At 34.7% G+C, this 26,455-nt stretch overlaps 1 protein-coding gene across 6 annotated transcripts in view; it reads left to right on the top strand.

Moving 5' to 3' along the window:
• Nucleotides 1-26,455, top strand: part of BRD1 (bromodomain containing 1) — a 57,331-nt gene that overhangs the window by 16,060 nt on the left and 14,816 nt on the right. For 4 of the 6 annotated variants that reach the window (XM_017811495.1, XM_017811498.1, XM_017811496.1 and 1 more), the window contains 6 exons: nucleotides 2,372-2,528; nucleotides 9,011-9,142; nucleotides 11,368-11,496; nucleotides 12,460-12,772; nucleotides 13,532-13,792; nucleotides 16,965-17,453. In XM_017811495.1, the coding sequence (XP_017666984.1) occupies nucleotides 2,372-2,528; nucleotides 9,011-9,142; nucleotides 11,368-11,496; nucleotides 12,460-12,772; nucleotides 13,532-13,792; nucleotides 16,965-17,453 (1,481 nt within the window). The remainder of the gene's footprint in view (nucleotides 1-2,371; nucleotides 2,529-9,010; nucleotides 9,143-11,367; nucleotides 11,497-12,459; nucleotides 12,773-13,531; nucleotides 13,793-16,964; nucleotides 17,454-26,455) is intronic. The other 2 variants (XM_017811499.1, XM_017811500.1) reach the window with 2 other exon arrangements.

The following is a 26,455-nucleotide window of genomic DNA, read 5'->3' on the forward strand; positions in this document are numbered from 1 at the left end:
AGTACCAAATTAAGCAAAAATATAATTGAAAAACTGTGATACAGTTACTGATTGTTAAGGCCTAACAGCAGATGTAACTTCCTCATTAAGTCAGTAAGGTCATAGTGTAGAGGCTCTGTAGATACCTGCCATGTGAAGTGTCTCAGACCTCTATTTTGAGAAGTATGTTTCCATTATCTGTGTGTGGTGTCTAAATGGAATATGAACAGCCATTATTTGGTTTTATTTGGAGGGAAGGCAGAGAGGAGTAGTTTCTAACACCTTCTTAAGTAGTTTCTGCACTCCGAATTACCTTCTGTTTATTTGTAATTTTCAAATTGGAGAGTATCGGCTGTGAATATCTTTCTTATGCTTATTTCAGCACTTTACTATTATACTTATCTATGAATAGATCAGTTCATTATGTGAATGGGCAAATGTACTTAAAGCTGTAGTGAAAGATGTTTGCTTAGTCTTGCCACATCAGATGGGCACGAAGCCAAGGCACTTTTCTTTATGTTATGATTCTCTGATCTTTCCAAATCAGTTTGTATTTGGCTGCACTTTTTTTGACTTGGTTCAGTAGGTTTTACTGTTTCCAAGAGATGTGAAAGTAATTACTTGATTTTGATTGCATTCCATAATTAATTGTAATTAGGTCGTTTGAAGTTTAATATGGTCACATCTGTTCTGCATTGAGTAAATCTTTTTGGAGCCTGTATCTGCCCTCCAGTGAAAGACTTACAAGACAGTCTGAAGTCCATCTGCAGGCTTTCTAAGCTTTAAACTAAAATTTTTTAAGACTGCCTAACTGGCACAGTTATTAATTGAAAAAACAATGTCACTGAGGAACCGAAAGACACAATGACATTGCATTTTGAGGAAAACCTCTGTTCGTTCTGCTTTTACCCAGTGATGACTGAAAGCTCTGTAGCCACAGTTAGTGTAGCACTGAGTAGACCTATTGCACCTTATCTTCTACACAGCTCACAAAAACCCACCAGGGATGGATGACTTCTGGTGAACTCAGGGTAGACTCACTTGTCTGTTTGTCTGAAAAATATTTAAGTTTCCCAGACATTCTTAAAAATCATTTTACCCAAGGTTTACTTACAACTTTGTTTAGGTATTTGACTACTTTACTTTCATCCTTACTTGCAAAACTGTTTTATTCCTAATATTAAAAGGGAAAAAGCAGCAAAATACTAGTATGTGATACCTGATAATCTCTCTACTACTGATTGTAGAGTTTCGCTGTGGGTAGTAATATACTGAGTGAAGAATTAACAGATTTTATTGTTATTATCTTTTCTGTAACTGTTTTACATCAGCTCTCTCTCCAACTCACCCTTGCCCCCAAATGAATGAACAATCTCTCTAACAATAAAGATGATTGGTGCCTTGGGGCGTCTCGTGTTAATTTTGCAAGGGCTGCCATTGGTAACAAATACCTGAATTATCATACATAACCACTAACATTGTTTAATTTTTTTTTTGGCTGTGATTTCAAGATACTGTAGGCACAGAGGGGTGAAGATCTGTTTCAGATAAACTTTTTTTTTTAATGTATATTTTGAGAGGCCAGTGTCATGTGTGAGACTTGGACATTTTAACGTGTCATTATTTGAAAAATAAGAACCAGTATTGTTGTGTGTGATGTTCATATAGCACTCTCCTAGAATATTTGTAAATGAGTATATGCAAACAGTATTTGCATTTGTTAAAAAGAAACTTGGAGAAAATATTGATTGATCTTGATAGTTTGCTTAACTATCATCCTCACTTGTGTCTTTTCTGTGTGCTGTTTTCATTGTATGTGTGGGGTAAAATAATAACTGTTCTTGTGTTTTACATTTTCTGTTCTGTTTATTTGTCAAAAAATTGATATTAATAGATGAGTAATACAAGCCTTTTGCTGCATGTTTTTATGTAAACAGTTTGAAGACATATGTCTTTAAAATAAACTACTAATTCTTTGTGTAGATGGCAACAAATGATCTGAAGACTTTCATAGTGATTTAGAGCTTTATTTCTGATTTTATTTTCAATAGGAAAATTATTCTGAAATGTATATAAAGTTTTATTCTCAGCCCTAATGTGGGATTGATCTTCAAATAATGATCATGAAAAAATTGATTCCCATTCGCTTTATGAAATACCCTAATATATTTGGTAGAAACTATGGTGTCAAGCAGATGTATTTGATTGTAGTTTACTGCTCAGAAATAATTGTGCTGGAAGGGATGTTATTGAAAGAAATTAGTAACATTGTGATTACTTCTGGTTTTACAGTTTTTATATATTTGATGTTTAACTTCTATACTTGATGTATAGACAAATATGTTTTATGGTTTGCTGTGAAAAATACAATATCAGTTTTTCCATGTTTTAGATTAAATAAGATTATGAATCAGGTGGCCATTCAGCGAAAGAAGCATTTTGTTGAACGAGTGCACAGTTACTGGTTGCTTAAAAGACTGTCTAGGAATGGTGTTCCACTGTTGAGAAGGCTGCAGTCCAGTTTACAGTCACAAAGAAACACACAACAGGTACGTGACATACTTTTTACTTATGAGTAAAAAATTAACTAGGAAGTAAAAACTTTCTCTTACTCAGGACTGAGCAAATTATTTACCTGAAGTGATATTACCTATATTGGCAGTCGGGAATTATCTAATACTTTTTAATTTGTGACATATTAAAAAAAATTGTGTGGATTTTTCTTTTGTTTTGCTTAAATGTTTCACAAAAATACTGTCATCAAAACTGTCATAATACCATTATGTTTTGACTAGTGTTGTGGTTTTCTGTAACTCATTACTCAATGTGCTATGAGTTAGATAAGAAAAAAAGTTATTTTAAATTCATCAAAAGGTGCAATGCATATGTCATGTTTGACACTTGAAAAAAACAGGTAAAGGGTTAGACAGCTAGTTTACAGTTTTCGAATTCAGATCCTTATTGCCCACCGTATTCAGTAATAAGAGAACAAAGGGCAAGTTGTTGATGAAGTTCAAACACATATTTCAACTTTTAGTTTCACCTTTGACACAATTGTGAGATTGTAGACAAGCATAAATGTATGCTGATACATTGTTCCAATAAGTCCCATCCTAGCTACAATATGTCTGGATTGGTTATAAAGTTGTACACATTTACCAGTCAAGTGCTGAAAAACATCAAAGCAGTGACTCCAAATATTCTATTGTTTTGGTTTCAAGTCTCTGGGTAGCTTAAAAAATAATTAAGACTCCTGAATTGTGTCTGTGGGTCCGTGTGTGTAGACCTTGAAATGCTGATGCATCATGTTATGGAGCATCCCAGTTACCTTTTTGTAACTGAACAGAACTGAACAGTTGGCTGTGTTCTTTCCATTCTCCGAGTGTTGTTCTTGTAGAATAGCCTCTAAAACTTAGGAATTAATTTTATAATAATTTACTTGTATTAAATTGAGATTCCCCTCCCTTTAAAGCTGAACTGTTAGTTTTGTTAGAATTGTATTTCTATTTGCTGATTAAGTCATTATTGATGTCATAAAAATACCATGGTCAACACTGCTTCCTGATTATTTGATTATTTGATCAGTCACGTTTGTGTGTATGTATTTTTTTTAGCTTTTCATGTGAAAAACTAATTAATAATTCCTAGAACAAATGAGGTTGAAAAGGACCTCTGGAAGTCATCTGGTACAACCTCCTTCTAAGCAGGGCCACTTAGAACAGGTTGCTCAGCACCACGTGCTGCTGGCTTTTGAATATCTCTTAAGGGTGGAAACTCCACAATCTCCCTGGACAGCCTGTGCCAGTGCTTGGTCACCTTCACAGTTTAAAAAAAAAAAATAAAAAAATAAGCAATGTTTAAGCAATGTTTCTGATGTCCATGCTCACTTTGTGCCCATTGCCTCTGTCACTGGGCACCACTGAAAGGAGCCTGGCTCCATCTTCCCTGCAGGTATTTTTGTGCATTGGTGAGATTTCTACCCCCTTGAGCCTTTTCTCCTCCAGGCTAAACAGTCACGGCTCTCTCAGCCTTTCCTCATAGCTGGGATTCTCAAATTCTATTTAGGTGTATTCCTTTTAGGTGGAATTAACTTTGAATATAAGTTGACCACTTGTTTATCTTTTTTCATTGCTTCTGTATTGCTCCATTTTGATACTATTTTTTGGGTTGTAATTTCTGTAAAATAATTTTATATTCTACTTTTAATCTTTGATTAGTCTTTTACTTCTGCACAAGAAATTACTGTTCTGAAGAGTGGAACCTGGCAGTTACCTAATAATAGTTGAAATTCATTTATTCAGAAAATAAACTTCTTTTTAAATGAGCTCGAGTCCCTAAAAATAGTAAAGTCAAGCACAGAAATGTAGGGCTGTTGTGGCAGTATAGAACTAGACCATTGTTATTGTCTGAAATGCTAATTGGTCTTTGGGAAGTATGTTTTATACTGAGATGACATGCAACTGTCTGCAACATTTCTAAATATTTAAATAGTCACTACCACAATAAAACGATTATTGTAGTTGATGTTTGATTAAAATAAAATAGGCCTTACATAGGACCTGTTTAAAATTCCATTACCTGTTTACACTTTGGGGCAAACACTATTTCTTTATTTTCTTTTCTAAGTTTAGAATGATTCTTAAGTAAGGAAATAATGAAAATATTTTCTAAATAAATTAGAAGCTATTTATATTGGTCTGTTAAAAATTGGGGCACTTCTGAGGCTATTCTTTTGAAAAGAAAGAAGAAAGTTTCAAGCTGAGCTGAACGTCAAATGATTCTGTTGATGAAAAATGTGTAGGTAGTGCTTTTCAGCGAGTAGCAAGTGTCCTGTGCATGACATTGTGTCTTCTCCATAGCACCTTCAATATGTATTTATTAAAGCAGTCGTAACTGCAAAGCATTTAGTACATTACTCATCTTTGTTACTCCTAAGTATAAACCAAATTATAATCAAAACCTTAATAAACAGCTGTGGCATAGCTGTTGTGAGAGCACCTCAGAATTTTTGAGATAGAGATGATTGTTTTGTTTATTTCAATCCAAATGGGAAAATTATTTTTATTTTATGTGAGAGGTCAGAATATCAAGAAACCTAAATAGGTTCTCAGTCAATTAAAGAAACATAAACACTGATGTAATATAGATACAGAGCAGATTTTTTTTAATTGTTATTTAAACTGAAAAGAAATTTTATGAGGAACCAAAACCCTGAAAATGGTTTTGAGAGGCCTGGTGGAATGGGGGTTTGATCCCTTCTCTTTGTTTACTAGAACAAATTTGACGAAGGGAGAGGCTTTTGTGATTTATATTTACTTCCAAATAAATGTGTTCCAGAGCTCCGTGCTCTGATATGCTTTGGAAGGTGATGTTTATATCAACTAAGAGTTCTAAACCAGGAGAGAAGGTCTTGGTGTATATACACTGCCTCACCATGTGCAGGAACTGCACATTTTCTGAGAGAATGTTTTATACTGTCACTTCTCTCTCCACCTAGAAATTCAGGAAATATATTGGAATACTCCTAGTAAATTTACGTCTCCATTGTTTTAGCTTTTTTTCTGCACTTAAAAAATGCTCAAATAAAAATAAGGCATGATATTTAAGTGTAGAAGCCTATTGCTGCTGTAATGAGGTTGGTTGAAAGGTGAAATTAGAAGAAATAAAGTAGAAGGTGCTGGTGAGTTAAGACCATACCTGCACTGAAGATTTCAGTAAAAACACAAGTTGCAACCAATTAAATGTTTTTGAATGATTGGCATATAAGTGCCAGCAGAGGGTCTTAATAAAACTAATTGTATTGCTCAAGGTCCAGTTTCATCACTGTAATTCTATTTTTGTTTGGCTTATATTAAGTTACAGTCTCTGTAAGGAGTGAGGCTGTTCTGGTGTATTGACATCCAGAATAAGAAGGGATGTGTTGCTACAGTATTCCTGATAGTATGCAGGGAGACTTGTAGCATATTCCTGGTGAGATCATTTCTCACTTGATGCGTGTTCTGTGTGTAGACTTAAAAGTGTTTCCCTTTTCCCTCAGTATTAATAAATGTTTAAGTATTAGCTTTGCTAGATAATACTATGTTCAGCAAGAACTAAGTCCGTCAGAAAATCATAGAATCAAAGAATGGGTTGGGAAGGACCCTAAAGATCCTAACTCCAACTCCCCTGCCATGGCCAAGGAAACCTTTCTCTAGAAGGTTGCTCAATGCCCCATCCAAACTGACCTTGAAAACTGCCAGGGGTGGGATATCCACAGGTTCTCTGGGCAGCCTGTTCCAGTGCCTCCCTACCCCCACATTAAAGAATTTCTTCTTAATATCTAACTTAAATTTCTCTTCTTTCAGTTTGAACTCAGTATTCCTCGTCCTATCAGTACAGTTCCTGATTAAGAATCCTTCTCTGAATGAGAGTTTCTTTATAAATTTTTCTTGTGTCATTAGCCAGATGAAACTTCCTGGCTTTCAGGACAGTTATGGGAAGAAAGACTTGGAAGAAGATGAACTCTTTACCAGAAAGTTATTGGAAACTTTCCGTGTCAGAAAGCTAAAAGTTTTGAGAGAAACTCTTTCTATCTTAAGTTTTTACTGGCTGGGTGTTAAAAACCAGTGCTCTTTTCAACTTGCCTGGATCGTTTAATTTAATTAAGGTGTATGTTGTATGTCAGATAATAAATAGCTTAGGGCAAAGGAGAGTGATCTTAGCTATTATAAACAGTCTGCCAACATAACTTTGCATAGAAATGTCAAAAAATTGGAGGCTTGCTATTAATCCCCAAGCCAGAATGGCATTCAGGAGAGGAATAAATGTGTGCACTAAAAAAAGGCAAACAGAGTGCTCTTGATACTTTGTGTCACATCTGCAGATTTAGGTGGATGTGTCTATTTTACGGAATGAAATTGATCAAACAACTGATTCAAGTAGAAGAATTTTTATTTTTTTTTGAGTGCAGCTGTACCTTGAGGTTTAGCCAAATACCTGTGTCAAATGAACTACCCTAAGACCTGCTGTAACTTTTTTTTCTTGCTGTATTTAAATTTCTTGACCCACTCTAAAATTAGTACGGTTTTCTGGTCTGAGCTTTCAGCAGGCTCAGTTGCCCAGTTTCATAAATTGTGTAGTTATATAGGGAAAAAGAGCGACTCTGAATGTTTGCAAGCAAAGGGAAGACAAGCCGTCCACTTCTGGCCATCACCACAACTGAATTTTGGTCCTGTAAAACGGCAGAACTGAAAAAATAGTATGGCTGTGTCAGTTAGGAGTTCGATTGCTTTTCCACATGTGGGGTCTGTACTGAGACACGAAGGGATGTAGGAGAACAGCAATTAGTGGCAGTGTAGAACTTGCTTTTTCAATGAGTCTCTGAGAACTTTAAGGAATTGAAAATGTGCATATTAATTTTTTTTTTCTGTCAGAATTTACTTTGAACTATTCTGACCCCAACCAGTTAAATTATTATGTCTACATCAAGATTTAAGTCCTTGAAAGAAATGATAACTTTCAGTTGTAATAGTCATTGGGAAAGGGAACTAGAAGTTTCTAACTCATATTTTTAGGTTGGGGTTTTTTTGTGTGTTGTGGGATTTTTTGTTGTTGTTTTTTGGGTTTAGTTTTTTTTCTTACTGAAAAGAGGAACAAACTGTTGTTTTCAGATTGCTATATTTTAATGCAGAGATAGTTGATAGTTAAGGATTTTGAACTTCAGTGAAGTCAGAGATTTGAATAAAACTAATTTTGTGGCTTTCATGTGTACTTGTCTTTACTTTTACAAAGTATATAAAGCAATCAAATATGATGCAGATGATAGAATCATAATGTTGCTAAATATATTAGATAATGGTTTTAAGCTGCCATTTTTTGCAATTCTGTTTTTTGAGCCTTCTGTCTGAAAAATTGCACAAGGTTTCTTTAGAGGACCTATGGTACTTCTTAATTGTCTTTCCTTAAGGAGGTTATTGCTTTTAGTGTAATAATTTGTAATATTATTCATTGTTCATCTGCTTAGTCACTTTTCTTTATTCCTCTGTCTTCTACTTTTTTATAACTTATGGAATGTACTGTTTTCATTTTAGCTTTTAAATCCTCCCCACAAAGATTGCTTATCAAGTGTGTTGCATTATGCAAGTTACCGACAAGCATACAAGGTTTTCGATGTCTTTCAGAGACTCTTTTATTAAATACTTATTTTTAAAATGTAATCATAATAATTTCCCAAAGCAGATGTTTCTTTTGTGTATTTGGTACTGATATCAGGACTTCTGTTTCTTTATGTCCTCATATCTGGAGAATTATCAATACCATTTGAATTCTCTGTGAGTTTTCCAATATCCTCCCTTTTCCTTATGAAAAATAGTAAAGACTAACAAGAAATGCTCTGGGATTTGTATGTACAAATCAAATTAAATACTGCAAGTGTTCAAACGTTACTTACTCTTAAAAATGTGTAAATTAAATTGTCATCCATTCTCTGAAAGGTTCTATTACTGCATTATTTATCTGCGGTACCATTTGAAGTTACCGTATTATCTGATAAACAGCTTTTCATCTCCTCTGTTCCGAAGCCATAATGATTTTGTTCTGTTACAAGCGTGTCCTAATTCTACTGGATGTGGGGGAGGTGGACTGTGTTGACCACAAGAATAATTTGTTTCTACCAGCCTGGAGTTTCTGATGAAACTTATGTTGTTTTCCTGGTTTGAATTTTGATGCGAAAATGCCATATTGTATTTTGCAGCTTGTTATCTTTGTGGGTTGCTGTTTGCTGTATTGCTCCTTCTCATGTAAATAGCTGTCACCATAGGAATGCTTTCCAGTTTATAGATTTTGTTTTCAGATAGACCCCTGAGAAACTTTAGAAGATACCCTGACCAGAGGTTTTCTTTTGTTGCAGTATGAAGCTTATGATCAAGTGCCATAACTATAAGACAGTAGTTTCTCCGTTTATGTGCATACATCCTGTAGTTGCATAAAACTATCTTATAAAAAGAGGTGCACATTTTTCATTTCATGTAAACTTTTTTGATTCCTTTTTTAGAGAGAAGATGACGAAGAAATGCAAGCCTTAAAAGAAAAATTGAAGTACTGGCAGAGGCTGCGCCATGATCTTGAAAGAGCACGTTTGTTGATAGAACTTATACGTAAGCGTGAAAAATTAAAAAGAGAACAGGTAAATGGAGCATCTTTTAATTTGGTGAAACTTTTCTGAAGGAAATAATTTAAATATTTTCACATGTAGTTTTCAGTAGAAGGACTGCTGTCTTTTAAATCCTCATGTAGGATCAAGGAACGTATGTGCATGTGTGCACTCAAACTGTTTAAAATATATAAAATTTTCATAGAGTCATAGAATGGCTTGGGTTGGAAGGGACCTTTAAGATCATCTAGTCCAACCTCTCTTTAATGAACAGGGACATCTTCAATTAGATCAGGTTGCTCAAAGCCCCATGCAACCTAACCTTTGATTTTCCCAGCAATAAGGCATCTACCACCTTTCTGGCCCACCTGTTCCAGTGCTTCACCGTCATTGTAAAAAAAAATAGAATTACTCTTTATATTTAGTCTGAATCTACCCTCTTTTACTTTAAAATTGTTACCCCTTGTCTTGTCACTACAGGCCCCAAACTAATCAGTTTGTCCCCATCTTTCTTATAAACCCCCTTGAAGTACTGAGAGACTCGAGTAAGGTCTCCCCAGAGCCTTCCTTTCTCCAGGCTGAACAATCCCACTTCTCTCAGCTTTTCTTCAAAGGAGAGCTCCAGTCCTCTGTGCATATCTGTGGCTCTCCTCTGGACTCTCTCCAACAGTTTCATGCTAATCTTATGCTGGGGGCCCCAGAGCTGGATTCAGTACTCCAGGAGGGCAGAGTAGAGGGGCAGAATCACCTCCCTCAGCCTGCTGGCCACAATTCTTTTGATTCAGCCCAGGATACAATTGGCTTTCTGGGCTGCAAGTGCACACTGCCAGCTCATGTTGAGGTTTTCATTCACCAGTACCCTCAAGTCCTTCTCGATAGAGCTGCACTCGATGTGTTCACCCCTCAGCTGGTATTGGTACCTGGAGTTGCCCCAACAGATGTCAGGGTGATTGAAGTCCCCATCAGAACAAGAACCTTTGAGCATGATGCCTCCTGTAGCTGGAACAAGAAGGCTTTGTCAACAGGTTCCCCTAGATCTGAAATAAAGGACAAGCACAGGGTTTCCTCTTTCACCTCAGTGTCTGCGCTTTCAACCTGCTTGTTGCTTTTCTTCAGAGACAGCTCTTCATAATCTGTTCATCTGCTGATGTAAAGGACAACCCCTCTGCCCTGTCTTCCTGTCTTGTCCCTTCTTAACAGCCTGTAGCCATCAACAGTCACACTCCAGTCATGGAATGTGTCCCACGAAGTTTCAATAATGGCAACGAGGTTGTAGCTCTTTAGCAGCACAGTGACCTTCAGCTCCTCCTGTTTGTTGCTCATGCTGTGTGCATTGGTGTAGAGAAATTATTTAACAAGCCATTCTGTTAGACTTGGAAAGACAATTGGTTTCTGAAGAAGTGTAGAAAATTTGATCTCTTCAGGCTTTCCCAGTATATGTGCTTATATGGAGTTGCACTTTTATTCTTCTGTCACCAAAAAAAGAAGCTGCATCTTAAGACCTACAATATTCTAGAGTTAACATTACTAGGAGAAGAGATTAGAGGAAATGATAATGCCGAAAGATAAGGCTTTATATGGAAACTGTGAAAGCAAAATGTTTACACTTGGGGGTTTTTGATGGTCCTTATCTATAAAAACACCATTCAGTGCTGGTAACTCTTTAAATGGCCTCAAAATTAAACTGCAGAGAAGTTGAAATATTGTAAAAACACTGGAAATTCTGAAGGATGTTCAAGTATTTGAAGATGTTGATTCTGGTTTTTTAAATTATTTTCTTGGAATTTACACAGAATATTGTCTTTCCAATTACTCTTTGTTTTGCTCTTATGTAGCATATAAATGCTTGTCAGATTATTTAAACTTTGAACATAGCAGTACAACTAAAATTTAATTTTAAACATATTACCATTAAATTCTTTCTATTTTCACATTGTTGGAGAACTGCGAAGTTATTCTTATGTAACATCTTTTCGAGGAAAAGAAATGCATTTAGAAGTGGAACAAAATTCTTACATATAAAATACAAATTTGAGTTCTGGGAAGCTGAAGGAATGAGAGTTTTTCAGCTGATGATTTTATAAGGGAAAAAATAAAATCAAACAATGCCAACTGATGATACTGAAAGTAGTATTGAACTCACTTACTTACATGTATATTTTATTTCATATCTGAGGTATTATATATTATGCTGCAAAACAACTTTAATACAGTATGTTAATGAAAAATGCTCAACTGGATAATTGTTACTTCTTTAGGTCAAGATTGAGCAGGTTGCTATGGAACTTAGGCTTACTCCATTCACTGTACTTCTGCGATCAGTTCTGGATCAGCTGCAGGAAAAGGATTCTGCTCGTATATTTGCTCAGCCAGTGAACCTTAAAGAGGTGTGTTTGCAGCTGTGTTTCCTGATGTTTACATATGGGTTGGTGGCACTTAAGTACAAGAAACAAGTCATTGCATGCAGGGTTGGAAGCAGTGTTACCTTTTAATCTTTATTCTGATAATTTACTGTGTGAGTTATGGTTTACTGCTATGAAAGCCTTTTTCTGTTTATATACCAAAATAGTATCTGGGAAATACTTGTATGGAATGATCGATACATGTTGCTATTTTGCAATAAGATGATTTTGATGAAGCAAACTCTTAAGGGTATCAAAAACTGAAATGTTGATACTATGTTCTTATTTGCAGGTGAAACTAGACATAGTATGTATATATGTACATGTAAATGTGTGTACAAAACATGTAGATATGTCTATATAAATTAAATGGATGTGTGTGCAGATGCTGTATAGAATCATAGAATCATTAAAATCGAAAAAGACCTCCAAGATCATCAAGTCCAACCTTTGACCTAATACCACCATGCAAACTATACCATATTGTGAAGTGCCACATCCAGTTGTTTTGAACACCTCTAGGGATGGTGACTCTACCACTTCCCTGAGGAGCCTGTTCCAATGCTTAACCACCCTTTCAGTGAAGAAATTTTTCCTGATATCCAACCACAACTGCCCCTGGCACAACTAGAGGCCATTTCCCCTTGGTCTGTCACTAGTTGCCTGGGAGAAGAGGTACATAAACCCACAGAATTCTAAAAACATACAGTTTCAGCATCTCTTAGTAAAACTCAAACTTGTTGCCCAAGGTGCAGAATCTTGTAATATGTAAACATCTGTTGGCATGCAAATATTTGCAATATCACGATGTGCAATTCTGAGCTACATTTTGAATTTTTTACATTGAAGTGTTGCAAAATATGTTTAAAATGTGTATCAGTTAACTAGTATTACTTTGGCTGTAATAAGAAAATTTTACCCATTTGTATTTTAAATATTTGTTCAAAGGTTCCAGACTATTTGGATCATATTAAACATCCTATGGATTTCTCTACCATGAGAAAACGGTTAGATGCTCAAGGCTATAAAAACCTCAGTGAGTTTGAAGACGACTTCAATCTTATCATAGATAACTGTATGAAATACAATGCAAAAGATACAATATTTTATAGAGCTGCAGTGCGGTTAAGAGATCAAGGAGGTGTAGTTCTCAGGCAAGCTAGGCGAGATGCTGAAGGAATCGGTTACAATAATGAAACTGGAATGCACTTACCTGAACGGCCTAAACTTGAGACACCCCAGCCTTTCTCTTGGGAAGATGGTAAGATGTTTTTCGATTATTTTTAAAAGTTGCATTTTTTCATAACACATGGTGTGTACATTCCATACACATGTTTAGGTTTGTTGCTGTTTGCTGACTAGATTCCCCACTTCCCTATTAAAAACAGTGCTCGAAAGATCCTAGTGTTTCTATTCTACTAGATCTGTCATTAGAAATCAGTGTTACCCAGATTCTGATTTTGGCAGTGTTAGAGCCTAATTTAACAACTTACATGGAAAAGATTTTTAAGCTGAATGCTCTCTTTCACATGATTGTATATGCTTTTAAGCCATGAAAATTGCTCATAAACTTCAGCACGTTCCTAAATAACCTACTCAATTGAAAAACAAAGCACGTTTGTAATAGTAGGATTTAAAATTTATTCTTTTGACATACACGTCAGTTTTCTGAGGTTTTGGCAGTGAAGGAGAATATTTAACACATTTCTTTTATAACCGTAATTTTGTCCTTCTCATTTACAAGAAGGAAATCCCCTTTTGGGGTGGGAAGGATTATGTCTTTCTTCTGACCTTTTAATTCTTTGCACTGTTACTTAGTTTTTTTGAGCAAAATGGTGATTAAGAAGACTAGTAAATATATAGTAGAAATTAATTTCAACATTTCTAACTGTAATCTAAGTAGCTTTTTGACAATATCTTTTTATTTTGGCATGTGAATTTTACTTTTTTTTCCCTCCTGTTGGTATTATTATTCTGGGAAATACTAATACATTTACAATTGTGCGTGTTTTGACTTCAGTGGATAGGTTACTGAATCCTGCAAACAGAGCACATATGTCCTTGGAAGAACAGCTGAGAGAGTTGCTAGAAAAACTTGATCTGACCTGTGCAATGAAATCCAGTGGGTCAAGGAGCAAAAGAGCAAAGCTGTTAAAGAAAGAAATCAGCATTATTCGCAACAAACTCAGTCAGCAACACAACCAAGCTCCTCAAATAGAATCAGGTATTGGAAGTTTTGAAGAAGAAAGTGCAGCATTAGAACAGGATGGAGAAGAAGAAGGTAAGATTGTAAAGCACATTTAAATGAGTGCTGTTCTGAGCCTCTTCAGTCAGATGCTTTAATAATGTGAATTAAAGGGTTTAATAAATGAATATTAATTTTAAATTTAAAATACTTATTTTAAATTAAGAATATGCATTTTAAATATGCAAATGACCACCTAATCCAAACAAATATTTTAAGAATAGAATGATCTTCTTAAAAAAAAAACTTACCTCCATTGTTTTTCACTACAGCAAGGCTTTTAAAAATATAGGTGTTAAGAAATGAAAGTGTCATACAAAATGCAGTTGGAAATGCGTGAATGGAAAATATCTTTGTACTTTAGGAAATACATTTAAATGTCAAAATATATATTGGGGATCATGTGAACCTAGGTCAATAGTGATGAAAACTCTGTTGTAGCCTTTTTTATTCTCTACTCCAGACTCTGGGGAGGAGGGTGGGTAGATTTGGGATTTATTTATTTATTTATTTAAGTAAAGCTAACTATTGATAGGACTTAATACTTTTCATATTGTAGAATTGAGTCAGTCATATCTACCCAGCTCTTCCCCTTTTGGTTCTCTTCCTCCTCAAAACATTTGTCTCAGAACTGTAGTTACTCTTGGCTGATTGCCATTGATTTCAATGATAGCAATGTGCTAGAAAGACCTAACTTCACATTTCAATTGAACATCATAATTCGCATTTTTAGCTTTCAAATGAATTTCTGAGGTCTTTATTCCTCATTTTTAAATGATGCAAGAAAATCTATCTCTCAAAAAAAAAGTTCTGTTGAGTTTGTTTCATGGTTATCTCTGAAAAATGAAACTTCTTTAGGAGAGTTAGAGATGTGTTTCATTTTGAATAAGTGCATTGAATAGGAGGAGGAAAGAGCTCAAGGGAAAGTGGAAGCATGGTAATAAATAAAACAGTCTGTTGCAGCTTGATGCTATCAAAATTTTTAAAAGGTGAAGTCAATAAAATGACTGTCTTTAACTGCCATTCAAACAGCAGTGTAGTGTTTAATTCTTAGTATAGCTGAGACCACTTTCCAAACATAACTTGATTGAGATTTGAACAATGATAGAAAAAGCTTCCATGAATTGGCATATTATCTTGTTCTGAGGCTTTAAGTATTCTTAGAATGTTTAATGATCTCTTTTATTTTTTTTTAAATTTGATGATTTTTTTAATCAAGTGATGATGGTACTAAATACAGTTCTTTAGGAATGTAGTTTTGGCAGCTAATGAATACACTAACTTTTTTTGCTTGTAACTTAACATTTTTATGTCACAGCCTTTCACTTCAGCTAGTTACCAAAAAATAGTCCAAAGTGAACAGTAGCAGTTTTCTTGTATTTACAGTATGCTTTTTAAACAAAACATAATGAAAAGCATGATCTAGGGTTGATTGGCATTGTTTTTATAGTTCTGATCTAGTGAAGAATAATATTAATTAGTTCAAATTTCAGTTCTCAAATAGAAGGTACTCAGAGGAGTAAAGAAAACAAATTGCCAAAAAAAGATGAGGAATGTAGAAGAATACTGTGCCCAGGATCTGTACAGGAGCTGACTGTGGAAGTGCTGTGAATTACCCCCTTGCAATTCTGTTTTCAGTCTCCGATCATGTGAAAAATGATGGTACCAGAATAATCCCATGAAATTTAGGTTTTATTGGCTAAAGACTTCTCAAGGGGTTTTATGTTCTTAAATCTTTTTATGAATATTTTCTAGTTAATTTTAAGAAAATCAGAATTTGTTCACAAAGAACAGTCACCTTGGACATTCTAAACTACAGGCTTTTTTAATTGGTGGTACTTTAAACGTGCTTGTCTGACTGTACATTTTATTCCACTGTCTTCCTGATACTAGTTACCAGTTCTGATACTTGTGTGCCATCAAATTACATGAGCACAGTCACGCTGCATTTTAGAAATATGTATTTTTAGTACGAACTATGCTATTGTTGATTAAACCTTAACAGGGTTGAGGTTTTCCTGCACTTAGAATTCATTGATTTCCAAGTAAACATAGCTGGGCCAAAACTGAAGCAATATAGCCATATCCCCTGCAAATAGAGGACTTAAATACTTGGGGGTATTATACCTTTTTTCAGGTAATAGAAAAATTAATTAAGTATTTTAAGTATTTTATGTGATAGCATAAATAGTATGTTGGTCTCATACAGTTACTCTAGAATAAGTATTTCCTTTCTTATGTTTTGAAAGATTCTTTGGAAGCTAGAAAGGTTTTAACATCTCTTTGAGTTGATAATTATGGGTTAGGACATCATTCTGTTTGTATTCAGGCATGCTGCAATAGTAGAATGTTTATTGTCTTTCCCAATACTTGGGATGAAAAACTGAAACTACTTCTATTCACTCACAGTTATGTCTCCATTGTCTTTTCCCAGTGGAACTGACTGGGACACAATCACGTTAAAATAAAAGGTGGCTGGGGGGTGCTGGAGAAAAAATGGTAGAGGGTGGCTTTTCTGATTTCTCCTATCAAATCTATATTGTCAAGTGTGTATTTGTAAACTAGTGGCTAATCAAGCCATAAGATTTTGGGGGTCTTTTTTTTCTCCCCTCCTCTATTATTTCTTTTTGGGTTTGGTACATAAAACTTCTAACCGCACCTGCAAAAACAGCCTTACAAATCTTGCCTTTCAGTAGATTTTATAACACATTTTAGCTCACTGGAGTACATCAGGTTAAAAATACTTTTTTTTTCACTGTTTATGTGGTAAAATTTTTCTTAGGCAGGTAAGGTGAATATTGATAAGATGAAATAGATAAAATTATCAAAAATTTTACTTGAATGGCAGTATAATTGCATTTAACAGATAATCATCCACCACCCCAACTTTCTAATAAAAAAATAGATTTTGTAGTTTTTAGTTAATGAAACTAACACAACTGCATGAGAAGTAAAAAGTATTTATCCAGGTATAAATTGTTAACACCAACTATAAACACCTACTTTTCTACCCCTGTTACGTTCCCAGTATAAAAGTAGGAACTACTAACTAGGACAGATTGTTGCTAGACGAGTTTTGGTTTTAAAATGTTATGCTTTGTTTCCAGACAACAATTTATTTGGTGGGCTGCACATTTATAGTGAGTTTTATAATAGACTTTATAACTACAAGTTTTCAAAAATCACACTCTATTTATAATTTTTTCAGGAGATAAATCTCCCCCTAAACTTGAACCATCAGATGCATTACCTCTTCCTTCAAACTTGGAGACTAATTCAGAACCACCAACCCTCAAACCAGTAGAACTCAATCCAGAGCAGAGTAAGCTTTACAAAAGAGTAAAATTTGATAATGAATTATATAGCACTTCCATTCAGAAAGAAATAAATGGACACACTCCAGAACACTTACTTGACAGTAATCTCAATGAGTCGACTGTTTCTGCTGTAGCTGAGTCATCAACTGATGTAAACAGACGTACATCCATTCTCTTCTGCAAATCGAAAAGTATAAGCCCCCAAAAGTCTGCAAAGAACACTGAAACCCAGCCAACTTCTCCACAGCTAGGGACCAAAACCTTTTTGTCTGTAGTCCTTCCAAGGTTGGAGACACTTCTGCACCCAAGGAAAAGATCAAGGAGTGCATGTGGAGATTCTGAGGTTGATGATGAGTCCCCTGTAAAGCGCTTGGATACAGGTAAATGTTTACAAAACTTATTTGAATGGATGCATCTGGAAAGTTGACATACCTGTTATTTTCTTTACATACATATGATTGTAAATCTTCATATTTTAGCACTTAGAATAGGTTTTCCTCATAGTTGAGTTCAGAAAATTACAGTTTCATTTTTGTGTTGGCCCTATACAATTAGACTTTACTGAACCAAGTTTTGGTTCTTTGGTTTCATGATGCAGTTTTCAAGATTACACGTATAGGTGGGTGAATTTTTTATTTATTTCCTTTTTTTGAAACCAATAGGAAAAGTGAATCAGCTGATTTTCTGCAAATTCCCTGTTAAATTATATGGAATTCACACATAGTGCCAAAACTAGAACTCTTACAAGCAGGACCATGAAAAATACATGTTCTATGTGTGACTTCATTTCACTGTATTGTTACTCTAAGCATATTTTCACATTACAAATCTGATGTCTGTGTGTGAGGTGCTTTGTATATCCATGTGTTTTAGGGAAGTGTTAAAATCCCAAGGTATAATGACACTTCTTGTGGCTTTTTCTTTAGTCTGTACACTTAAAATTAAGTTGAAGAATCGAAGCATAAGATTATGCTCTTAATGGGACTTTTCTAAAGAACATTTTATAGAGAAAATTATCTTGATACGTTAGTACAGAACAGCACAAGACATCAGTTACACCTTTTCTTAGCAAAATATAGTTCTAGTTAATTGAGAAGTTTGTATAAAAGCTTTGAGGAAGAAAAGCAGCATAAGGAAATTACTGAGGTATATTTCCTTAATGTCATCCATGGACATTGCTACGACTTTTATATTACCTTTGAAATAAATACTCTGTTTCATTGTCCTGTTGGTAACCCATATGCAGGTATGAAAACAGCATGTGGTTTTTTTGTATCTTTGATTGAAAGAGATAGGAATTTAATTTGAACATTCATTGTGAAGATGTGCTCCAAAAGCTGTTGAGTTTGTGTGTGTGTTTCTGTGTGTGTCTGTTTGTGTGTGTGTGTGTGTGTGTGTGTGTTTAAAAAGGGGGTTTTGGTTGGTTTTTAGGTAATTTCTTTTTTTTTTTTGTTTGAACTATGGGATTTTTTAGGATGTAGGGTGGTGCTTCTTGGTTGTTTTTCTGAGTGATCGAGTGAGCATGAGAAAATCTTAAGTAAGATTTGGTGGGGGGACGTGTCTTTCATTTATATTTTTGGGGGTTTTGTTTGTTTTGCCTCTTTGGAAAGCCCCACCTTCCATTCCTTTTCATAACAGCTTGGAAAGAGTATGCAGATTTCATCTGGTACTTTAGTTCTGAAGTAGGAACAAAGTGAAGGTAGTGTGATGGTATTAATAAAGATTAACTTATTTTGTAATATAAAAAGCTTTGGTTTCCAAATATTCTAATTTGCCAGTCTGTAATCGGGATAATTTCATTATGTACCTGTATACAGGTTGCATTTTATCACACACACAATGAATCATTTTGTGCTAGATCACACATTAATACTAATTTCTTGAAATTTTCATGTTGAACACTGTGAATTGTTTCTTTGAAGAAAAAAAAAAGTTTGGGGTTTTTTTATTTTTTAACAAAAACAGCAACAAAACCAAAACTGGATTTCTGAATATATTTTGTTCTTTTTCTCTCTCTAGATTTAGATGTATGTGGGTCAAATATAGTTTTGATTATCTTCAAAACAAACAACCCAGTTACAGGAATAAAATCCAAAGATTAAAAGGTTTTTTTATTCTTATTTTAAAACAAAAATATGTAGTCTCTTCCTGAAGCTAGTGAAGATACATACAGGATTAAATTTGTGTAGAACTAATACTCAGGGTATTTATAGTTAAGATTTGTACTTGTTCAAGAAGAGACTATGTATGTGAATTGAAACAGTTTAGCCAATTAATATTCACCTGAAAATATTCTAGTTATTCTTTAATAGTATCCTGGTTTTTAAGCATACAGTTCATACAGATGTGTCAGCTTATCTGATCTTATTCCTGTGATTCATTTTCCTGTTTGCAGCCAAACATTTTGCTTTCATATTGGAAACTTTAATCCTTGTGTTATTTTCAAATTTGTGTCTCCACAATAATTTAAGCAATTTGCAGTTGGCAACTGCCTTGAGTTATAATTCAGCAGGAATCCAGCACAAACCTCAAATGCTTTCCAAGAGTTAAAACCAGTTGTGTTGTTTTGTGTATGCAACTGGTGTTGATTTGTGCAGATTTCTGTGTTATGATAAAAATACATTAGATGATGTATACTGTAATATATTTTTTCTATTTGGCTATTTTTTACAAAATTTAATGTAATGCTGCAGGTAAAAATGTTTTTATTCGGTAAAATCCAGCAGTCATGAGCCTTTCCCTCCAAAGCCATCCAGTCGTAGAAAAAAGCATGCTTCAGCGTTGTTGTGTGCGTCCTTGTGAGTCAACTTCATGAGCAATTCCTGTAGTTGAAAATGAATTATTATTGCATAGTTTTCTTTGAATGGTATGAATGTTAAATATCTTCAATTCTACTGGATATAGAAAAAGTCTTAAAAATAGACGTTGCTTAATATGCAAAGCATTGAAATTTTTAAGTGGTAGAGAGCTGCGCTGTCACATTTATTTTCCCTTCTTACCTGTTAATAACCAGTGTGGGGTTTTTTGGTGTTACGTAAGGGCGCCCTGTAGTTTCTGTCCCTCACTGTACTCAGTCTCCTCCATATTTCCCCCTTTCATGTCACTCCTGTGTTCTTATATGAAGAGCTTCAAAGGAAGACTCTAAAGCTTATTTAAGTTAGTAAAATCTCACTTTGTTGTTTCATTATTCTTGTAGACTGCTTTTATTATGCTCTCTTGCATTACATTTGGGGTTGGTATTTTTGCCAGTTAGTTTCAAGAAAGACGTATACAGGATCCACTGACACTACTTTGTGGTATCCCATATGTTTTTGGCTTTCATACACAAAATAATTATTGATATGCTAGCTTTTTTCAGAAATAGAGGACTATTGAACAGTATGACTTTACCTTCAAAGAGGACTGAAAGCGGTTCACTTTAATACTCTGACCTCCTTTTATATATGAACTTCTAAAATATATGAAGCAATAGTGTAATGTAATCTTAAATTTCCTAGTGCTCTCCTAGGGCATTATCACAGAGCACATCTGTCTTGGTAGTTATTATGTGGAGACTGACAGCTACATAGTGGAGAGATGTGCTTAAAAATTTCCCATGCATACTTGATGTATCTTGAGTTTGCTTCATATGGTATCTAGCAATTTCAACAGGAAGATAGGTTATTTTTACTTAGGAAATTTTGGTCACATCAGAGATTGATGTATGATTCTTGAAGGTCGGGCATGTCAAATCTTAACTGGGACAATTTCAGTGACCTTTTCAAAATATTCATTGTATTCTTACCTTGCTCTTTTGTTACAAAGATTAATCCTTTTTGTCAGGAGAATAGTTGATGCAATTATTTCATCTGAGGAAAAATGACACTGATTAATGGATAGAAGGTAGATTTTACTGACCATTAAAACATGTGCCTCTATCAGTTGTATATAGATAAGATAGCAAATGGAACATGTTTTTGTTTTAAAAAACCTTTTAAACATTGCAAAAAACTAGATTAGGTTCATGTGAAATGTGCATGTATTTTGTTGTTATCAGTCACCTTTAAGCTTTCATAGTAGCTTTAGTAATGCACAGTTACTGTGTTGGTACTGTCTATTTTAATTGAAAACCAAGTATTTAAAATACACTATGCTAAAACAATAATTTTAACTTGTCATAGAATTAGGATTTCAAATAGTGGTTATTATAGTGCAATACATGGAGTTTTTGTTATTTCTTGGCCAAATAGCAGTAAAGGAAAATTTCAGTGAAACATATAATTTACTTAGTATTCTTGCTTCCAGCTACATGGGTTTTCTCAGCATACTGAAATAGATGTAAACAAATATTTATAATATGGATCACTGATTTAGAATACTTCACACAGGAAAAAGCACAGGTTTTAATACATTTTTATCATTTCTTAATACATTCCTTTCAGTTATTAATGTACAACAAACATAATTGTATCTTTTTAAATCTGTTAGTAAATGTTGGGCTGACTTTGTTTCTGCTTAACTGCCACAAACTGGTGGCACATAAGAATGATCTGCAAGTAACCTGTATATGAATTCCATTCGCATTTGGTAGAATTTAATGTTTTAGTGATGACCACTATTACCTAATTCCATTTGCGATGATAAGGACAGAGATTGTCTGGGGTGAAATGGAACACAGGTTATTTTTTGAATTCTTCGATACTTGTTATTTAATAAAGCTTTTGCTCTCTGGAACACAGGCTAATTTGACTGAAAGTCAGGCTTCATTTGTGCAGCATTAAATTACAAGTCTCTAAATGGAGGAAATAAAAGTAAACATGCATATCTAAGAAATTTATGTCCTCTGAATAGATGTCAAACTCAACTAGAGGTTCGTCAGTGAACAGAAACCCAAATTGGCATAATTGCTCTTCTGGTTAACATAGACAGGAATGACAGTGTGTGTGTGTGTGTGTATATATATATCTATGAGTAAAATGCAGTAATTTGACTAAATCTATTGACAGATCCACAGTCCTGATACTTTGAATTAAAACTACTTGTTTTCTTTTGATGCATAGAGATTGTTTCATTTTTTATTTGAAATTTAGTTATTTGAGCACTTAGCAATGTCTAAGAATTCAGCTGCCTACCTTCAGGAAATTGAAAAACATAAAACATTTTCAGGTCTATATACAAGCAAACAGAATATTGGAGACTGTGAAGGCCTAAAAGGAAATATCCCTTGACTTGTTAAATTTGTGAGTGTAGAGACATGGGGACTGTGGCAGCCTGACTGCTGAGTTGTCAGGATAAGTTTATTTGGTTGGGTTTTTAATGAGTTGATAGGCCACTGAGAAACCTATGACCATTTGCTAAGAAAATAAATCAAATGAAGGAGAGAAATTGGAAAAAAAAAAAAGAACCCTGCTGAATTTCTTAATTTTGTTTTTGGCCCACTCAAAATTTAGGCAGGAGTTCTGGCAACTCTACTAAAATTTTTGCTGATTTAGTTTCTGGGAACGTTTTGAAATATAGGAGAAGTTTTTTGTAGTACAGATAGAATAAAATAAGTTCATAAGGCAGAAAGAGGGGGAAGGAAACTATTTTATACCAATCAGCACTTGCAATGACATTTAAGAAGTTGAGTTTATTTCATCTGAAGAATCATAGTATTAGCTTCCTTACCTTTAAAAATCCCTGTATTGTTTCTTGATATATATTATTAAGATGAAGGGAATTTTGAGCAACATAGTTAAGAATGGTGGGGTTGATGAACACCTGGATAAATGGAGAGTTTGTGCTTTTTTTAGGCTTGTGAAGTATGTGCATACATAATGTATATTATACACTGGTATTTTTGAATTTTTTCTAGGGTCTTCAACATGTTAATTTCTTTGAAAGTACTGTCTTTTGGGTTATTTTGTAAGATATTAATTATTAGTACCCAACTTACAATTGCTGTGTTTTCTAAGATGAAATAACCGAGTCTTCTCTAATAATAAAGAAATATTTCAGGATGCACTTCTGTTTTCTTGCTGCTGTGGAACCTTTTACTCTATTCTGGTATTTAATTTTTCTTTTAATATTTAACTAATTTCTTGGCCCAGGTTTGGCTTTCTAAAAAATTAAATGTCATAGTCCCCTATGTGCTTCATCTGTGACATTTAAGACTATTTTTCTGTGTGGCGCAGATGGTAAACAGAACTGGAATTTATTGAAGATATTAAAAAAAACCAGTGAATTTTGAGATCCACCCTATGCTTTTTATATATTTGTTCTTAATTTATTTAAGATCCTTGCCATGGTGTTGAGACTGAGTATAGATGACCTACCTTCAAATTGACAGGCTTACATATCATGAAGTCCCCTGTAACAAGCACATAAGGTACCAGAGTTGATCCAATCAACTGACCTGTTTGGAACATCATGGGATCATAGAATAGTTTGGATTGGAAGGGGCCTTTAATGGTTGTCTAGCCCAACCCCGGCAATATTCACCTACAGGTCTGAGTTAAGAGATGGATGATAGTAAAAAGTAATCCAGTGACTCCAACAATAACTTTATGCACTGAACCTGTCAGTCAGAAGTATCAGTCACTTAATGGGCGGAGAGAGTGGGACAGTTCCACAGTATGATTGACTGCAAATTAGTGCCTCTTGGAGAAGGTTTGTGCATGGATTTGTAGTTTGTGGGTTTTGTTTCCTTTCCCCATTTTTCCACTCAATGAGAATAGATTATGTAGTTGCATGCACAGATGGATGTCTTCCATAAAGAGTAATTATGGTAGGATGTGCTCTTTCACTGTATCATACGTGCAGTCCAATATTTTGGGACATTTTTAATTGATAGCTCTCTTTGTGTTTTCCTGTCTAGTATCCAGACTTAGTTTCTTTGGTGTGTATAGACGAAGTGTACACATTAAGAAGATATCCCATACAGAGAAACATGTATTACTCAAGAATAATAATACTTGAAGCAAAGTTGGTTCAAGTTTTCATTGGCCATGCCATCACTTTGACAGGCTATAAGTCTATTGTGGTAATGCTCCCCCACTTTCATTTTCCTCTCTCTCTTCCTTCCTTTTTTTTTTTTCTGTTTTCTTATTTGACTTTTCCTTTTTCCCTTCCCTCCAAAGCTGTAATAATACTGTTGTCACTCAGAAATTACTTCGCAACAGCATGTCCTTGGAAAAAAATGGCGACAAAAGCAGATGCTGAGAACTAACACTGAGAACTAACCTACAGCTGATAAGCATGGCTAAGTACTCCTGAGTTCTGTGAAGAAATTCTTTGTAGAAGATAAAAGTACTTTTGGTCTGAGGGGAAAAAAGCAACGATAGATTCATCTGATTGGAAACAAAGATGTGAACATGCAAGTCAGCCTTATTTTAACTCTTTTGTTCAGCGTTTCCTAAAAATAGCAAAGCTGGGATGGTATTTAATAGCTCTTGATTATCTTCACTTGATGGTGCTTCAAGCACTGTCAGGTTGACTGAATGAGCAGTGAAACATCTCATTTGGTCTTTGCAGCTCCTTTCATGGAAGCCAGGAAGACAAGAATCTTAGGATTGCAAGCACCGATAATTTTTGCTAGGCTGGCATAATTTTTTTAGTACGATGTTTGGAGTCTCTGAAAGGATTCAGATCATGCACTTCCTCAAGTACACTGCAAGCTATCATGGAAGGAGGCTGTAAACTGGATGTTTTATATTGAATCATGTGAAGTTTTAGTCTCCCTTCATGAAATACCTCTCAAGGTACAAAAGGCCTGGAAAATTAGGACCAGGAATGCAGCTGTGTAACTTAATGAAGTAATTCAAAGACTTGCAGTTTACTCTGTGTCCTGTATGTCATCTCAGGAGTAGCAGATCTCTGGTAAACATTTCTGCCTTGATCTTTCTTTCAGGTAGCAACTTCAGTTTCATTTTCTGTCCCCTGTCCTAGAATAAGGCCCAAATTAAGAACCAGTTTTTCTAAATAGCTGTAAAAGGCAAATAAATGGTAAATTATTGGGTTTGTTTTTAATAGAGTAGGATGGCTGGACGTACTTACTTATGAGAGCTCTGAAGTTCTCTGTCCATCTGTTTCCTTTTCTTTGGATACAATACCTAAAAGTTGTATTCTCACAATTACAGAGAAACCCTTACTTTCAGAGAAGAAAAAAAATATTTTGGTAAAAGCTCTGTGTAAAATCTGTGTAGATAGTAATTTGTGAAAGTTAGTTCCATTTAGGAATAGCTCTATTTAGGAAATGGAACAACTTCCCTTTATAGGTCCTGCTGGGCTGGTCTGAAAGACTGCTAGGCACTAGGTTTTTCATGCAATATATTGATAAATAATTATGATGTTTTTTCATTCTGCAAGTTGAGAATTCAAATAACCTTTACTGATTTAAGTCTTCAAGAAACCTCTTAAGTTTTCTTTCTTTTATATCAGGATTTTATAGAGAGGAAGTAGAAATCTTCAAATGGAAAATATGTAAGAAAGTTTGTTTTTTTCTAAAGGATCTTTACCGTTTGTGTTTATGCATAAATCAGCAAAAAATGTTTGGAAAAAAGATTCTGATCTTAAATGTTCTTAAGTAGTCCTTGGTCCTAAATATTACTGACTTTCTGTAGTAATTTCTTGGTTCCTGAATGACATTCCATTGATCTATGGGCGATTCAGGCACTTGAGGCTTGTATTTTTGCAGTCGTCTGTGTGTGTTTTATGTGTCATAAATTATATAAACCAAAGCTGACTAAAGAATTCAGTTTGTAAAGTTAGTTTTAAATTCTTCGGGTTTTGGTGGGGGGGAAGTTTAACGGTGTTTTCTGCTATACTGCTGCTGTTATCATCTGTACCATTGGATCAGCTGATGCTGTCTTGGAAGAAGTTGTAAAACTTTTTTTGAGAACCATTTCTGCTTGTATGCTCTTTTTTCCTTTCAGAGTTTTCTGGAATGTTTTCAAACTCCTCCACTACTGTTACCTCCCACTTGCATATTTTAAAATGTCTTGAACAATCATCCTACAGTACAGTGATCCTATTGTAGTGCAGAGCAACATAATAGTCCTTATCTTATGGAAGCTGTAGGTTTTAAATGTTTATTAGTTTTCCTTTCTGTTGTGCAAATCAGATTCCACTGTTGTAGCAGTCTCATCTGATTAGCCAGAGACACTTCTTATTCCCAGATCTGAAGAAAATTAGTAGTTACAGGATGAATTCTTAAGCATTCTTTTGGAACCCATCAAACTGTGTATTCACTGAGCCACCAGCTGTGTTCGTTATGCGTTACTCAAACCTTCAAAGGTGAAAGTTTTCTGGTTAGGATCTTGAAAGCTGCTGTTGTTTAGTGTGCAGTTGCCACATCATGGGCTCACATTGAGCTGTCTTTGCTATCTTTAGCCAAGACCAAATTTTAAGCAAGTTTGAAAAGCTT

The sequence above is a fragment of the Lepidothrix coronata genome, unplaced genomic scaffold (genome assembly GCF_001604755.1).
Source record: "Lepidothrix coronata isolate B3197 unplaced genomic scaffold, Lepidothrix_coronata-1.0 Scaffold32, whole genome shotgun sequence".
Taxonomy (NCBI): Eukaryota; Metazoa; Chordata; class Aves; order Passeriformes; family Pipridae; genus Lepidothrix; species Lepidothrix coronata.